Source organism: Hydractinia symbiolongicarpus, chromosome 9, assembly GCF_029227915.1.
Source record: "Hydractinia symbiolongicarpus strain clone_291-10 chromosome 9, HSymV2.1, whole genome shotgun sequence".
Taxonomy (NCBI): Eukaryota; Metazoa; Cnidaria; class Hydrozoa; order Anthoathecata; family Hydractiniidae; genus Hydractinia; species Hydractinia symbiolongicarpus.
The window spans coordinates 2872048-2889925 of record NC_079883.1 but is presented as its reverse complement, the minus strand read 5'-3'; the positions used below and the strand labels follow the sequence as shown (position 1 = coordinate 2889925).

General features: G+C 34.2%; 1 protein-coding gene across 2 annotated transcripts; it reads right to left on the bottom strand.

Annotated features, from left to right (window-relative positions):
• Positions 1–279: 279 nt before the first annotated feature.
• LOC130656331 (neogenin-like) lies at positions 280–17301 on the bottom strand. Of its 2 annotated transcripts, XM_057459164.1 has the most exons (29): positions 16627–17301; positions 15959–16264; positions 15544–15837; positions 14955–15233; positions 13004–13183; positions 12371–12599; positions 11896–12095; positions 11721–11814; positions 11362–11567; positions 10651–10823; positions 10132–10270; positions 9736–10026; positions 9279–9488; positions 8819–8908; positions 8649–8742; positions 8180–8355; positions 7705–7878; positions 7284–7403; positions 7086–7124; positions 6937–6948; positions 6723–6761; positions 6243–6465; positions 5609–5785; positions 4272–4585; positions 3934–4070; positions 3516–3648; positions 2395–3359; positions 2111–2206; positions 280–1656 (listed from the first exon to the last, which is right to left on the bottom strand). In XM_057459164.1, exons 1-29 carry the CDS (start codon positions 16979–16981, stop codon positions 1567–1569), a joined length of 5835 nt encoding a protein of 1944 aa, XP_057315147.1. In that variant the 5' UTR covers positions 16982–17301; the 3' UTR covers positions 280–1566. The 2 variants fall into 2 exon arrangements, with proteins under 2 accessions (XP_057315147.1, XP_057315148.1); XM_057459165.1 differs by lacking the exons at positions 14955–15233; positions 15544–15837; positions 15959–16264; positions 16627–17301 and adding an exon at positions 14668–14906.
• Between the last annotated feature and the right edge of the window lie 577 nt (positions 17302–17878).

The following is a 17878-nucleotide window of genomic DNA, read 5'->3' as shown; positions in this document are numbered from 1 at the left end:
TTCTACTGTTGGACTTCGACCTTGCGAAATATTTTTTACTACGGAGGCCCGTCTTTCAGAGAGGCTTTTATGGTTGGTCTATCGTTTAAAAATTTCCCCCTGGAATTTTTTATATGAGAGCAAGCAAGGCAAAAAAACCTGGGTACGAGGGTGAGCTTTACTGTTTGTACAACTTTTACAAATACGTTTCTTGTTTCTAAACAACGCGCCTTGAAGAGCTTAAATTTATCACATCAAATAAATGAATTCAGGGGGTAAATGACAAAGAGAAATAACATGTTTGTATAAAGAACTGACGTATTTTTACATATAAATAATGCTTGTTTAACAAAAAAGTAAATACAGTGACGGCGCATATTCCGTCACTTTCGCTAATTTCACTGTATTGATTAACGTAATTAACGACAAGAATACGTTTAGGGCCAGTGCTAATTGAAACTAAGCAGTTTGCGACTTTGTCTGAAATAAACAAGGCAATCAATTTGTTGCCTAGCTTAACCCTAACACTTTAATGAGAGTTTCCAACTAAAGTTTCATATGGCACATAAATTGATAATTATAAAAGTTCTAATTATTTTAACAACAATTTTATCCTAAATAGTAGTACTCAGATTTTTAGAAACTGATATTGAAATTCAAAAGCCCACTGCAGACGTAACAAAAAACAATCAATTTGTATAATAAATATTCAAGATGAAAAAAAAAACACCAAAAAAATATGTTTAATATAAAAATATGTTTGTTTAATTTAACAAAGTTTAACTTTTCCTCCATTTGGAGTAAAATTACTTAAAAGAAAAAATGAAGTATTTAGTAAATTAAAAATGAATAATAAATTATTGAAAAGATTCTCCCACAATACTTAATTTTGTGACCGCCAAATCTTTGTATTCGTGTGTTCTTAGAAAAAAATACGACTTTTAAAAAAACTAATAAATAACGAAACAAAAACTTTACTAAGAAGAAGAAAATTTACAAATGTGCAGTGGAAAAAGGGCGTTGCATTATCATATGTTATGCTTGTACAGAATATAAAAATTACGTTTCGATTTTTTTCTGCATCGAAATAAATACATATTTAAAAAAATAACAACTTACACTATATAAAACTTCACGCATTTCGTCATACATCATAAAAACATCGTTTTCACGAATTAAAATATCTAAAACACTGTTTACACTAAGTACAATTCAAAGCAGCCTTTAGAGGCGCTAACAATGCCATGTAGTGTTTCGTGTTGTATAGATGAGGGTAAAATTTTATTTTACGTCACCAAGCTAGCGATTGTTGTAAGTTCAGGCTAAATTGCTTAACTAAAGAAACTAAGGTTTAACCATTCTTCGATATGAAATAATTATCAATGTTAGAAATGTGAACAATACTTTACGTTTTCCTCGTTAAAAATGCATCAGCTATATTAGTAATAAGCTACGAAGATACATAACTTCTTTAAGAATGATTCGACGTAAATTTGACACGAGTTCAAGATAGAAAACTGGCGAATAGATTAGGATTCTTTGTAAAGTATAATGCAAATATAATTTTGAAAATTCAAAAAAATTATGTTATGCTACTTTGCCAGAATTTGTAATTCCGTTCAAGTCTTTTATAAGTCCTTCCAAGCCTGCCATTTCCATCTCCAGATCAGTAAGCGCCTAAACAGAAAAGCTTCGTTTAATGTAGCTGCTGAAAACATCACTAGGTTTATAGTTGTAGGGGTGTCATGCCAAAATTCAATGACATGTCCGCTGCAACTCAACATTAAAGATGCATTTTAACGACATTTACGATCAAACTCCACATTTTCGCTGCAATATATTACTAATGCTTTAATTCAACGATATTTACGCTACAACTCAACGTTTCTGTTACAACTTAACATTTACGCAACGTTTACGCCAACACTAGGCTGCACAAAAACCTGCTTTATCAAAGCTAAGTGGAAAACAAACAAAAAATAGCGCTGTGAATGAGTGTTTCAATACGAAGGAGAGCTTCCAAGCAGTTTTCGTATGCGCTTCTTTTCGAACCGTGGATAATTATTTTTTAAAATTCTCGTAAACCCGGAAAACTTTTTACAGTTATTACGTAACTAATAATTTAACTTACTGGATGGCTGGCAGATCGATAATTTGGTAACGGATCATAATCACTACTAACATTCTGTGCACTGCCATAACCACGTGTGCTCGATCTACCAACATACTAAAATATAATTTTATGTGTTTAACCTAGGAGGATAGGTTCCGGTATGATGGCTAACCTCATAAGCAAAAATAACAACAAAATAGACCATGTAAAATGATAACTCATAAGGGATGACGAAAAAAGTGTACAGTCAGATTATAAAACATTTCGTCTTTCGAAACGAAAAATAAATCTAAAATACAAACCTGTGAATAAGCACTATTGCCCAACATTTGTGGAGGCGGTTTCCTAGGTAACGTCGAAGACGCCGTTGTATGTTGATACGACAACGAATAACTAAAAGTCGACGTTCCACCACCGCCGGTGCCGCTAATGTGATATTCCTGATTTGGTTCGACGGACTTCGATCGACTTCTAGGAAGCGTTCCATTCGAAGGCAATGGTGTAGACGTGTAAGAACCTTCATTGTATCCTGTATTAGAAGCATATCCGCTTGTTCCACCAGTACTGTAATGATTTTGGAAGCCACTTCCAGAACTATAACTACGTGGACCGATTGTAGGAGCTGCAGTTGGACCAGGAGATGGAGCAGTATCACGCTGGGGAGTTGCATACAAACCAGATGCACCGCCTACGAAGGTTGAAGTGCCACCGCCGTAGGAAACGCCAGAGGCGCCGTAGGAAGTTGAATTAGAGTTGGAGTATGACGATGTAGTTGTTCCATATTGATTAAGGTGATTTTGTGAACCTTGTCTTGAGCCCGGTCGCGATGGAGGCCTGGATCCCGGTCTGGATGGTGGTCTTGACCCCGCCCTAGAGCCTTGTCGTGAGCTTGAATATGTAGATGGTAATGTACCTCCCATCGTACCAACAGTTATCATGCCACTCCCATGAGTTAAATTCACCCCTCCCGAGGGCCCTGCTGTTAGGTTAGCATCTAGAGCAGCACCAAATTCAACACAAGATTCAAGTAAACCTAACCCTTGCAGTGCTTCGAATGCAGCATGCTGTTCTGCTTCCAAACGCGTAGTGAAGTAATCGCTACTTTGAAAGAATAAGCCACCAAATTTGAGCTTCGCAGAGAAACCTTGTGTACCCTGATTGGTAATGTATTGCGGTGGTGGAAGCTTGTATCGCTGGCAGAAGTCGTGCAAACTGCTTTTAAACGAAACGAAATTCGGATCGCCCGGACCAGGAACAGTAAAGCAAGCTGTAAAATAAAAATAAAAATATAATTACGCTACATGCGACGCTACGGACAAATTGGTTTTATTAGAACCATAACTCAGGTGTATTCATTCAAACATTAGTATTGAAGAGGTGAAAACATAAAGAAAAAAACTGCTCAACAAAAAGTATAAATTACATTCAGGATGGTATCCAGCCTGTGAGTCTGTCATGCATAATCCTTGCAGAGCTATGGAAGCTACTTTTTGTTCAGCCTCTTGACTACTTCGTACACGATGCTGCATGTTGAAAGTATGACTACCAACTTGTACCTATAAATATAAAAAAAATTAACATACTAAATTTTTTCTGGTTTATACTCTATATAAAACTAATTTAACGATGTAATTCGCTAGTGAGTTTGGCCATAGATAAATACAAAGGTAAGGATTTTTCTCTCTGCGTAAGGTTTTACCAAGGTGCTTTAAAATTAACGATACTGTGGTTTAACTCTTCCTACTTTTAGTTAGCATGCTTTTTCTTTTCTTATTTTAACCAGTTCGACCATATCACATAATGTAATCTTACTAGCAAGGAGGAGAATTCAGGTTACTTACGGATGAACTATGTCCATTTTCATGACTGGATGTGCTGAATCTGGGTGGCAGAATATTACACTGTTGGCAAAAATCGTGCAAGCTACATTTGTACGAAATAAATGAAGCATCGCCAGGGCCTGGGACGGCTATGTTAGCTGAAAATTATATTAATTATATTAATAAACCAATCAGAAAAATGACTGGACTACTTGGAAAGAAAAGCGAAGCAAGAATTTTTAGTAAGGATAATGTTCTGATTTAGTATAAGAATTCATAAAATGCACATATATAGTATAATATAAATAATATAAAATAATTTAAAATAATTATATATAAAATAAAGAGTGGATTCTTACCATCGGGTACGAATTTACTTCCCGCATCTAACACGCCCAGTCCACAAAGGGCGGCATGAGCGGCGCGTTGTTCGGCATCTTGGTTTGATGTCCCATACTCATTTCCACTACCGTAAGCGAAGCCAGCAAATGAAACTTTAGACTGACACCCACTTTGCAATTGGTTCGTCTGATAAATAGGAGCAAGCCATCCCACTTTTTGGCAATAATCATGAAGAGATGTCTTATAGGATATGAACGTGGTATCGCCTGGTACAGGAACCTTCACATTCGCTACTGAACTTTTGCTGGTCTGTCGACTTAATGAGGCAACACTAGAAAAAAAATAAATCCACTTAGTCATAAAAACAATGGAAAAGATAATTGAGTCTTTAAAGATTTTGATGATGTTAGCAATGACCCGCCAATTGTCATTCAAAGTTGGTTTAACCGTCGTCAATATTGTGTAAGTTTGAATCGCTGATAAAAATACTGTAAAAAAGGGCTTTAAACGAACAATTAAGGACCATTAAGCTTTTTTGATGACGTAAGCCCCGAAAGGGATAGATTAAAAGTATTATTAAAAATATTAAAAATTATTCTTTAGATAGCTGAATATTATTCTTCAAACACAAATCACCTTCGATGTTTTCTAAAACACCTCATATCATTCTTTTACAATTCAGTAAAACTTTCTCATGTCTTCTCATGTCTCTTTTACTCAATCTCTTTTAACTTAATTCCAATAAAAACGTTTAAAATCATTTGTATACAGATTATAGCTTTGACAAGTAAGAAAAATAAGCTTTTGGTGTCTTTTAAATTTACAGAGAAAGTAAAAAAATACAACGCAGCTTTAAAACATAAGAGAAGGTCGAACAAAAACACATGCTCAGGCTTAAATCCTTCAAAAAAAAAACGATTTCTAACAACCCAGCTCAAAATATATATAAAAAATCTGAAAAAGAAATAGACGTCTTTAGCCAAAATTTTTTGTAGCTTAAAGAAAGAAAGCGTGCAACAATAAGTCTCGGCTATAAACCAATGTAAAAATTTATGAACGCGTTAGTAAACTCATCATGTCGTGTTTTCAGGTTCAAATTTCATGCTCTCGAAGGCGTTCACATTTCAAGTGTTTCAACTTTCAAAAGTAGGAACATATTTTTCGTTTGTATTTAAGTAAAAACAGTATAAAAAATATTGTCTTCTTGAAAAACGTTAAACAAATCTTTCTCTTGTGACGCCCGTTTATTGTTTCATGTTTTAAAACACCCTCAAGGCCTTCCTTATACGCCCCTTCCCTTTCCTTTTCCTGCCTTATTGAATTAATCAAATGAAAAATGATGTTAAACACGTACACAGAACCTGCGCCAGAGTAGTCAGCATCAGCATTTGCTGTCAGTGGCATCAGCTCAATATTATCCCTCTTACTGGTCATCCACAAGTCTGGCGGGGCGCCCATAGCGGCATGGCCATTTTTGGCCTTCTCTTCGACACTCAGAATGGGTGCAGTGATATAAACTTTTTCGTCTTTTCTAAACAAATTAAAAAGGCAGATTGTTAATACATATTTCATGAAAATCTATAAAAATAGGACTTTTCTCTTTTTTTTTTTTATAAAAAGTGTTGAGGTTGTGGAAGCTTGTCGAAGCTTCATGCTTCTTTCTTATAGTTTAAACCATGAGCTAAATTCTACATTAATTGTCACCAGATGCATATCTCGTTATGTCTCTCATATAACTAAAAAACGAATCGTCTCTGAGGAACGGAAATACATTTAAAAAATGAAAAAAGTATAGTAATAAATAATTAAATGAAAAAAAGATATTGGTGAAAAAGTGACTGAATGAATAAATAAAAAAAGAGATAGGCGAATTAATTAACTAATGAATGAATGAATGAATGAAAGAATGAAAAAATAAATGAATGAATGTAAAAAGGGACGGGCGAATGTATAAATGAAAGAACAAATCAATAAATCAACACACTCACCTCTTTTTGTGCCTACAAAAACACGGACAACAGCATAAACAAAATGGCAGACAACAGCAATACCAACAACTCTTACAGCAGGGACAACATGGCCAGCAACAAGCAGCACATCCACCCTTTTTCTTGCAGCAACAACACCACAGCAAAAGTAGCAGCAGCAGTAACAGGAGAATGAATAAGATAATGAAGAATAAAATCCACCATAGCCCTAAACCACCTCCAACTACAACAAAAATATTTCATTCTGTTAGAAATATAATACACTGCATGTTGATTCTTCTCGAAGCTTTTTACAAAAGTTTCAACTAACTAAAAATGCAACATCGTAAGTTGCAAAAATTAATTTATTTTGATAATACTTATAACTCAACAAGATTATTTCAAATCATTTATTTTTTAATAGTTACAAATTGACGCATCTGAGGATATGGCTAAAATAATGAAAGAGGTTTTAAAAGATAGAACTGAACACAAACTTACTGGTGTGATTGTGAGGCAGATTGGCAGGAACAATAATCACTAAAAATTCAACACAGCAACACGTTACATGGAATAATACGGTATAGATTGTAGTTTATCATGCGACCGTAAAATTGGTAAAAACACAAAAACAACAAAACAAACAAACAAACAGACAAACAAATTAACAAACAAACAAACAAACAAACATGCAAACAAACGAGCAAATGAGTACCTCCTTCATCACCTGAAATACAAAAAAATAAAAAAAATCAAACAGTGTAAATTTTATAAGCATGTGAGAAACACAATAACAAGTATTCGGAATGTTTCCTACAAAGAGGTAAAAAAATGAAGGGACACAGAATTATAGACTCTACCTACCAGTGTTAGGTAGAACACCACCTGGAACACCAACACCTCCTAAAAGGCGAAAAAACGTTATTATATACAATCAATGCTAACACTACAAGTTCTACTACACCACGGTCAGCAGAACGCAGTTTCTACCTGTCTTTACCGTGGGTTACTGTGGGAAACAACTTTTAAATGTGCTTTTGTAACAATTCACAAGATTTCTACCTGTTTTCGTTCCATACAAAACTGATTTTGCACCTGCACCTGCTCCGTTTATTGCGTAGATCACGAAGTAGTACAATGTCCCTTTGGTAAGACCAGTAACATTGTGGACCATGCTAACACCTAAAACGTATAGCACAGTATTAAAACAAAAAAGGGGTAGGGTCTCTTTAGTCTAACAAAGCAACGTTTTCTCATTTGAGTATTATATAATATTCTGAAATTTTATTAGCCATATGTTTTAGTGTGGCATCCAAGATATAGCCTCCTACTTTGTTTATACCGTTAGAGGTTCACGCGAAAATATACATCATAATAAGAAAACATTTTTCACGCACATCGCTACTCGAACAACCATGTTAGATCACAGGAATATCTTGTAATGGCAATTCAGAAAATAACACTTTTCATATTAAAAGCATACTTTTTGTGTGTATGGAAGGCCATTGCGTCCATGGCAATTCTTTGTCAGTTGAATACAGAATAACATATTCTTGAATTTTCCCATTAGGAAATCTTGGTACTTGCCAACTTAAAATCAGCCATGTTGGATATTTTGAGATGCCTTGTGCTGTGACGTCTAATGGAGCACTGGGAACTAAAAGACAATAAATTTGTTGTTAACATTTTTTCTTAAAGATTCATTTTAGCTTTTATGAGGTTATAAATAAAATTCTTGAAGGGAACTAACTAAGATTTAATTAAACGTTTGCAGCTTTCGCAAGATATTTTGTGTCTTCTGTGATATACAAAACTATTAAATTTTCGATTGAATTCCTGAAATTTGTGAATGCTATAACTATCCGTTACACCAGGAAATTTTCATGAACTAAGAGGTGCATGAAACTTCCCTTTTTTATGAGTGTCTATATAGAATAAAAATAATTTTAACACATTACCAGCTTCAAGTGTTCTTGCTTTTAAAGTTTCAATCACAGGAAATCCAGGATCTGTCTTCCGCTTCACGAAAAACTGATATTGAGTGTATGGCGTGAGATCTGCCACATCAATTTCAGAAGCTGTGGTGGTTTTGATGATTGTTTTTGGAATGCCATTGATGTCATACACGTTATACCTTTAAAAAAGACTCATAATAACATTGATAATATATATGATATAAATATATAGTGCAATATATGTATATTCTATTTACCATTATACATAAACTTATACAAACTTACATTGTTGCTGACATACATAGCAATAAATTAGATAGCATGTTTGACATAGAGATGTTTCGTTATAATACACCACAGAGTTAGCTCAAAATTAAATGCTATCTGTTAAAGTTTTGACTTCTGTAAAAGAACTAGCACAAATCTGTTCTTCACACAATAACACACTAATACACAGATAAAAAAACCCTACCTTATTTCATATCCACCTGTAGGCTTTGTATCTTTCCATTTAAAAGATATACCATTCACTTTTGGCTCAACGTTGATGACGATAATAGCAGAACCTTCACAATGGGAGAAGAAAGTTGTTATAAACTGTATTAATTGCAAATAAAATTCTAATTAGTTGAATTGACTTACTTATTAATGTCTTAACATCTTGTTTTACTTCAGTGCTTGACCCATACTCATTATAACTTCGAACTGATACCGAGTAAGGTGTTTCAGGTTCTTAAAAAGGAACATGTAAATTTTACTCACATATTTATACATACAAGTATAACAAAAAAAACAACAACAACAGAATATTCTGTTGTCTTTTTATGCTTGTTACCGCTAGAATATAGAAAAGTATTTTTATATAGAAAATAGAAATATAGAAAACTATTTTTATGCAACTGCTGTAGAGATAGAAAAAGTTCTTTTTTTACAACATTTGTTGTGCAAAATCTCCTGTTTGACTTTGTTGTACAACGTGCATGTTAATGTTGTACAACTGTTGTGCAACTGATGTACAACAGCTGCTTTACAATTTATATGCTGATTGAAACCGACCTTAAGTTATTTTTACAGAACTTTGAAAATAATGAGTTATCCATACCAACACGATTGTTTAAATGGATGTTGGTGTTTTGTCGACTAGGCAACTTTCCAGTGAAAATTTGCATATTCGTTTTAAGGTTTTTTATAACAACTTTATAACCACGAACAACCGCAGGGGATGAGGATGATGGTGGCTTCCATGTTGCTGTCAATGAATCTGCTTTTGGAATTACAGCTAACTGAATTGGAGGATCTGGTTTTAGTTGTTCTGCAAAATACAAAATTCATTATTGCATAAAAGAAAGCAGAAACGTTATTCAGAAATTAAGTTTCTATACACACGCTAAAAAACGTCAGAAAAATGTATACTTAGAAACTGATTAGTGTGTTGTAACTTTTTATTATTTTCAAAGGCAAGTGGTAAGTTACATTTAGAAATTTGAATGTGCTGGAACACCAATCTTTATACAATGCAAGTGCTAAAATACTATTAGTTCTCTTTTTTCAATGCTTACCACTTAGTGTAGGTACTCGCACTGTCCTAGTATCAACACCTTTTCCATTATCATCAACTGCCACAACATACGTCTCATAAGTTGTTCCCAATGTTATCTGCGAAATGTTATATCCTCTTGCATCGCCTGTTGTTGTCCTACTGTCCCAAGTTGACCTTCCCTCAGGTCGGTAAAATACCACATAACTGTTGACTTTTCCAGTGACAAGTTGTGGTTCATCCCATGTTAGTATGATGACATCAGGTGCATCAGGGTGATGTATTGCTCTAAAACTGACTGGTTTTGATGGTCCTGAATTTCAAAATAAAGAATTTTGTGCAGTTATATTTATGTTTCTCTGTGGTTTAAAAGCAGACAGTTAAAAAGCAGAGTTTAAAAGCAGACAATTTAGCTTACCTTGCTTGGTAACATCCCTAGTTTTAATATTTAACAGATTTGAAGGTTTTCCTGAACCTCCACCACTAACACCTCGCACAAGAAAAATATATGATGTTTCTGACTTTAAATTTTCAACTCTTTTTTCGTTAACATTTGTCTATAACAAAACAAATTTCTATATAATCTTAAGAAATTACAAATCTTACAAAAAAACTAGGAAATTACTTTAAAAAGTGCGTAATACTACTCTGAGCTTGTTATCAAGGTGAACAAGCTCATGGTCGCAAATATTTTTCTAAAAAAAATGTTTCCTAAAACTCAAGTCATGAAAACAGATGTCAAAAAACACAGACCCCCCTATTATTATTAGTGTACAAGATATTAAACATTGTACAAAAAAAATGAACAGGCAAACATTCCATGACTTTGTCGATAACTTTATTCAAAAACGTGTTTCCACAACTTTTTCTAAACTTGTGGCCATTCTGTAAGCAACTACATGACTAGCTGACAAACATTTTCAACAAACACACTTACTGGTATATTCTCAATGTTTTTTAAGGTCTGTTTCTTCATACCCTGCTCATAGTATTGCAATTTGTATGAATGAAGATTTCCTCTAAAGCTATTAGAAGGAATGAAAGTCCAGCGTACTTTTGCTGAGTCACTACCAAATGACACAGGGGATAAATTGATTGGTGGTGGAGGCACTAAAATCACAGTAAATTGATATATATTATTGCCATTATTTCAAAAATCATAATAACAAAATCCGCCCCAATGTTTATTTGTATAATTCTTGCATTTGTTTATTTTTTTCATAAGAACTCTCCGAATAACAATCCTGTTTAATACTTGAAGTCACAAATATCAGATTGTCTTTTTAGCTCAACAAGTGCATGGATCAATCTGCATCTTTAACACTACCTTAATGTTAAAACCACAAAAAATAAAAAAAAACATTTTAAACTAAGTTGTATACCAACAGATTCTAATTTGATAAAAATTTGTTAGAGTTTTCTCTACAGCCTCGACATTTTTATATAATAATAGTAAAAATAAGTTGCGGTAAAAGAGGTCAATTTGGTTACAGATTTTTGATCCTAATTATTAAGACATATTGAAATGTGAAGACCATACCTAGATCATATTTTCTCTCAAACATAAAACTTATATTCTTCTGAGCTTGGACTAATAAGTGATCATTTTTACTTTTGTTCTACACTATACATTTTTGAAAACAATTACCTTCTTCTAACATTCTCACAATTTGCGTTGGTGACTTAGGACCAGCATTTCCTTTACTGTAAGGCACCACATGGACTTCATATCTTGTGTGTGGCAGAAGATTTTGAATTATTGCTGTTGTGGTTAAAGTGGAGCTACTCAATAGTGGGGAATTCGAAACATCAATGTTGCGATAAAATACAGTATAACTATCCACCTTTGGTCCACTGTAGAAATAAAACTTGATTAAATATATATTACAACTGTGATATCGTGATAAAAACTATTAATCAAAACTGCTCAAAAGACATTTAAAATGTTTCTGTTTACCAAATCATAAAATAATAAATTTTAACACTATGATCTGCAACAACACTGACCTTTTTGGTTCGTCCCACTGAACATTTGCTAATGTTTGTGTAGCAGCAGTAACTTGTAAGTTAGAGATTGCATTAGGTTTCAATGTGCTTGTGTCTATAAACCAACAATATTAGATTTATGCATTTCTGAACATTTTTAAAATTACAAAAAGATGCAAAAATAAAAAAAGCATACCACGAGGAACAGTGACTGATGTTTCTGGTGATTTTACACCTACGAGGCTACCAGCATAGGGTACAATCCAAAATTTATAAGTACTATCTGGTGCAAGGTTATCCAACAAGATTGAAGTTCCTGTAGTTTGTTTTTCAATTGGAGTAGAACTCCCAGCGGTATTAGAATAAAATACTTTGTAAAATGTTGGTAATACACCACTAGAAATAAACAAATTTAATAGATATATTTAGGTGATACAAGAATAGGTTTATAAAGAAAGTTTGATTTCCCAAAATATATTTTCTTTGAAGGCTAAATTATTACTGTTAAAAAAATTACATGTTATATACTAATTATGTTGATTATATACAAACATATATACCATTTATCTTTGATATATACTTTCAAGCAAAAGATGACAGCTCAAAATGATGAAAAATAAAATAAAAATTCAATAATGAGACAAACATGTATAACAAAATGGAGACATTACCTTGATGGCGGAGACCATGAGATGCTTAATGTAGTGCCACTAAGTGATGACTGAATGTTTTGAACAGCTCCAGGAGCAGACTGCGAAGGATTTGTCCTAGCAGATACAACATCAGACAAAGTTCCATATCCATATGAATTTCCAGCTTGTATTTTAAAAGTATAGGAGGTATCGGGATTCAAATTATTTACTGTAGTAAACCTTTGGTTACCATTAATAGAAAGCGTTGCTACAACAGAAGAAAGTAAAAAACAAAATAAAATGAAATGAAAATACCACTTCAGATTTAGTAAACACTGGAGTCACTATTAATGATTTAAGATTTCATTTATAATGCAAGGCCAAGAAAATACTTTAAAATTAAATACAAAAAAATAATTTCAAAATATGAAGAGAAAAGTTCCTTTTAGAAAAGAAAAAGAAAAAAATTTTTATATCATCATATTATCATGTTATAAATGTTATATGATAACACACAAGTTTTTAGGCAAGTTTTACTGAAAAATTTTGTTAAACTTATATAAGTCTAGCTGCACAAATTGATACATTCAGAACCACTTCAGCCAATTTTGTAAAGAAACAACCTTATTATTTAAAAAAAACAAAAAATAACAATAACATAATATAGCTTACTAGCTCTGTCTAGGGTGCTAAAATATATCAGCTTGTAACCAGTTATGAGGCCATTTGTGACAGATGGCTCTTGCCATGAGATGTTTATCTCTGTGTCAGATTTGGCATATGCTTGCACATTTCTTGCTTGTCCAGGAAACAAAGGCGTTGTTGTAGGAATTGTTCCAGGTGTTGTAAAACCTAAGTATAGAAATGAAATAGTTAAAATATGTAGCTAGCTAACTAGAAAACAAGCTAATAAACTGATTTTTTTAGTGCAGGAATATTGCTAGAAGCAGAGGGAGGGGTATAGAACACACTATGAAAAAGAAGGTAGTTTTCTTTACTTAGCTTAGTGGTTATATTTTTCGCACTCTGTGTGGGAGACAGGGTTGGATTTTCTTGACAGCAATTCAATATGGGCATAATATTACCATAGGACCCAAGCCATGTTAGGGAAATTGTGGGGAGATGGCACACTCTGTGAACTGTTTGATGTGGGGTCTGTGTCATCATCATCATCATTCTCAGCTTAACGTCCGTTTTCCATGCTAGCATGGGTTGGACGGTGTATATTAATGACCCTCTTCCAATCTGATCTAGACTGTGTTAGATCTAAACTCAACTTCCTCTCTATCAAGTCTGTCCTTATAACCTCCTGCCAAGTCTTTCTCGGTATGACTCTGGGCTTTGCCCCAGGAACTATCAAGCCTCTACACTTTCTTACCCAATTATCCTCCTCCATTCTTTCCAAGTGCCCCAGCCAATTCAATCTTCTTATCTGGATAACATCTTTAATTCTACGGAGACTTAGCCTGCTTCTTAGCTCATCTGAACTCTTTCTGTCTCTCAGACTGGCATTGCACATCCACCTAACCATTCTCATATCATTCCTTTCTAAACGGTCAAGATCTTCCTGCTTCACTGCCCATGTCTCACTACCGTACAACATAACACTTCTTACACAGGCCTCATACAACCTACCTTTTACCTCAATTGACAAGCCTCTGCTAGTCAATAAAGGAAGTAACTCTCTAAACTTTTTCCAAGCAGAACCTATCCTGCAAGTAACACTTTTTCCAACACCCCCTTCACTGCCCAACATATCACCCAAATAACAGAAGTTCTTAACTATCTCTAACGAGCCACTGTTGTACATCATTAAAGCTGGAAATACTTCATTCTCTATAATCTCACCTTTGCAACGCTTGCATACAAACTGTATGTCAGCTCTTAACCTTCCACTAATACTACTGCACTTCTTATGTACCCAATGCTTGCAAGTCTGACAAAAAATTGAGTTACTACCAACACCTTTCCTGCAAACTCCACAAGGCCACTTTCCAACTACAAGGTCACACTTGGCTGCAATGCTACTTATCATGACTTTAGACTTTTCTGTGTTTACCTTCAGCCCTTTCTCTTCTAGTCCTTTCTTCCACTTCTCAAACTTTTCAACTAATTCTTCCATCGACTCTATCGACTGTGTAGCTCAAATTAAGTATTAAATACTCTAGGAATCACCATCTAAGCCATGGCCCCTCCTGTAAATAATAGACAGGGTATTATAAACCTCGATATTTGTGAAGATAGCCATAAAATATCTCTCAAAAATATCTAGCTAGCTAGCTATGCGCTTACAATAGCCACTGTAGTTAAAATTATTAAAGAATATAGGTACCTACCTATCAGAAAATATATAATAAAATAGGAATGCATAATAACTTGTGATTTTCTTTCCAAATCATTATGCTTTGATTTAAAAAAAAAATCCAAAAACTTAAAAGCAAATGTTTGTTTGTTTAAAAATTCACACTCTCAAACACAATACTAAATAGTTCACTTAATTTTTTTTAAGAGCGTGTAACCACTTTTTAAAATGGCGGCGAGCTTATTGACGCATGACGCAACGGGAATCAGAGCGATTGACAAAATAGCTTTCGCTTTCGCTTTCATTCTGTGCTTTTCTTACCTTTCGATACGATGATCAACTCAAGAGAAGTTTGCGCGTCACCCATCGAATTACTTGCTCTGACTTGGTACATTCCTTTATCATTTTCAATTAAATCTTTTACTATTATAAAATCGTCTCCCATTTCAATATATTCGGCTGATGCGTCTACCGCAACACCATCGTGAAACCAGTTTATCTTTGGTTTTGGGGTTCCGATTACTTTGAATCTAAATGTTGCTTTGCCATCAACTTCTGCATACACTCTCCTTGGCGGTATTTCTGTAAACTGTGGAGCACCTCAATAAAAAAATCACAACTTTATCAAAATCTAGGTTGACACATCGAAATGTAGAGAGGGTTCGCTGCAATATAGAGAACCTCATCCCCAGGTCATCTTGCATCTTTCTGGCATCGTGATATCGATAAAAAAAAGAGAAAACATGCGCTGGGAACGAGGTTGGGTTCACCGTATACTAAGTGAAATATTTATATTTGTTCTTAACATGAAAGCAAAGAACAACTTGTCCCATCTCTGCTTTCTCTGAAAAAGGTTGGTATGTATGTTTTTTTTAATCGTTAGAAATCGCAGTTTATATGTTCTACTTACTGAATACATTCACTTTTGCACTAGCTTCGAGTGTCTTGCCTCCTGATGTTGCTACTACTTTATATGTCCCAGCATCTTTTTCATTAGCGTATAAGATCTTCAAATTTCCTTTACCAAAACGTGTGAACTTAGTGGACCCAAATGAAATGATTTTACCATCCTTATACCAATCATATGTTACGGAATCAGAACTATCAGCTAAAGCTTCCAGAATTGTACTGCGTCCCCACTTTAAGTTGATGTCTTTAGGTTTGCCCAAGAAATAGAAGCCTTTACCCGAGGGTCGTGTTGAACCTTAATGAAACGGATTGGATAATAGCAAAAGACAAATTGTAGATAATAAATAACAGATAATAAAATCCATGAGAATTAAAGTTGAAATTAACAGTGGAGAAGTCAAGCTTGTAACGCTTACCATCAGTAATCGTCACCTTTGCGAACTTTCCAGCATGGATTTGGGCGGATTTTGTTCCGCCGCCTACGCTTCTGGCGATTGCTCTAATCTCGCCATCATCTGCTGAGGTTAAACCATAAATATGCAAAACACCTTGTGGTAAAACTGTAAACCTCGGGTCGTTGTTGCGAATAGATGGTTTCCCACGATAGTTCCAACCGATTTGAGGGTATGGTACAAAGTTACTGGCATCAACGAACATGCGGATCGAACCACCAGAGTATGCAGTAGTCGGAGCAGCCTCAGATTGGAAGAATTTTGGAAAGACTGAATAAATAACACAGTTTATTTAGTACAATTTAAAAAAAGTTTAATGTTTAAATACGTTTTTATGTGTGATTTTTCTTAATAATTATGTGGTGTTTTAGTTTCGCGAAATTGAAAAGGCCACAAAACTAAACTTGAACCCCGGGGTTGAGTTTGCCACAAAATGGATTCATCTCTCATCGAAAAAACGACTTATCCTCTATCAATATTACTATCTCGGAAAAGGTGATATGTAGCCCCTGGGAACGAGGTTGGGTGATATGAAGACTTTTATATCGGAACAGCGAGACTCACCGTCTCGGTATAAAAAGGGACAACATGTGTTGGGAATGGAGTTGAAAAACATTTGAGTGAATATGTACCTGCTCTTTTTATGTTAGCAACTCTTGAAACCAGTGTAAGCCGTAAAGTTGAATCCGAAACGCTGACTTGGCATTTATAATTTCCAACATCATCCACGGGATTAAATTTTTCAATTATTAAATCTCCTTCTTTGGTCTTCTTTTTATTGGTGCCTGTTATCGTCATTTCTCTATTATCTTTTAACCATGTGATCACGGGAGGAGGGTTTCCTGTGGCCCTACACCTTAGTGTTAAGGGTTGATCTTCAAAACCAAATCCATCTTGTGGTTCTTCCGTCAAGACGGGATACATATAATCAGCACCCACGGAGAAGAGATTAGCACATAGTAAACAAACCAGCGCATTTAAAAACATTGTTATATGTGTCAAGGTCTGTTTAATATAAATTCATATGTTTTGCTAGTTTACCTAAAATTAAAATAGTTATATAATTTTGGGACTCACCGTTCCGAACTCAAATTCTCAAAGTTTTAAATATTTCAAAGAAATATCTCAGCACTTGATTAGCTTTCATCATCTTGAACTTCTATCAAACGTTCTTTAATCAAATTTCATCGCATTTCGTGTTTCTTACCCTCATATTGGACGCATCAATTCCTCGTCCTAGACAATTTCTCAAAAATCAAACACTCGACTCAAACACTCGATATGTTTCACGTCTTCGCTCCTTAGAGATTCAGTTATTAAAAATTTACTGGTGGAAATATATAAATCATTTTTAGAGTTAAAACTAAGTCTGTCAATTTCACGATCACACTTTCTTAAATGTATTTAATGCTTGACTTATCACGCCAAGATTCAAAAAGCAGCACAACTGCGCGGCTCGAAAGAAATATTTGGTTCTTAACACAAAATATACCAGGACACAAAGTTCCCTTGAATGTTTTAACTTTTTGGCTCTTCATAAACAAATTCTTACACATATGTTCTTCCAAAAGTTCATCAATATATTTTTCACTTACCTGCTATATTATAATAGCTAACAAACTGATCTTTTATTCTCCTTTTGGGAGAAAAACGCAAAATAACGGTTTCTATAGACCTTTGAATGTTTAGCTACACTTAACGATGTCTTTTCATTCCATTTTTTCGCAAATAGGTATCGTTATGACTTTAAAATGAATGTATATATGTCTCAGAAGATATCAATCTATACTTAATAATAGTTTAAAGCCTCAAAACTGTTTTTGGGAGAAGAAATCGACTGAAAAAGACTCTTCTCAGAAAGTCCAACATTTTTGTGCCTGTCAC

What these genes read in the sequence shown, in the direction of transcription:
- LOC130656331 (XM_057459164.1), bottom strand. Translation starts at nt 16,981, where the DNA reads ATGTTTTTAAATGCGCTGGTTTGTTTACTATGTGCTAATCTCTTCTCC. An exon ending in TAGCACCCTAGACAGAGCTA is followed by an intron (nt 12,600 to 13,003) that starts GTAAGCTATATT and finishes CTTCTGTTGTAG; the next exon opens with CAACGCTTTCTATTAATGGT. An exon ending in CAGTGGGACGAACCAAAAAG is followed by an intron (nt 11,568 to 11,720) that starts GTCAGTGTTGTT and finishes TTATTTCTACAG; the next exon opens with TGGACCAAAGGTGGATAGTT.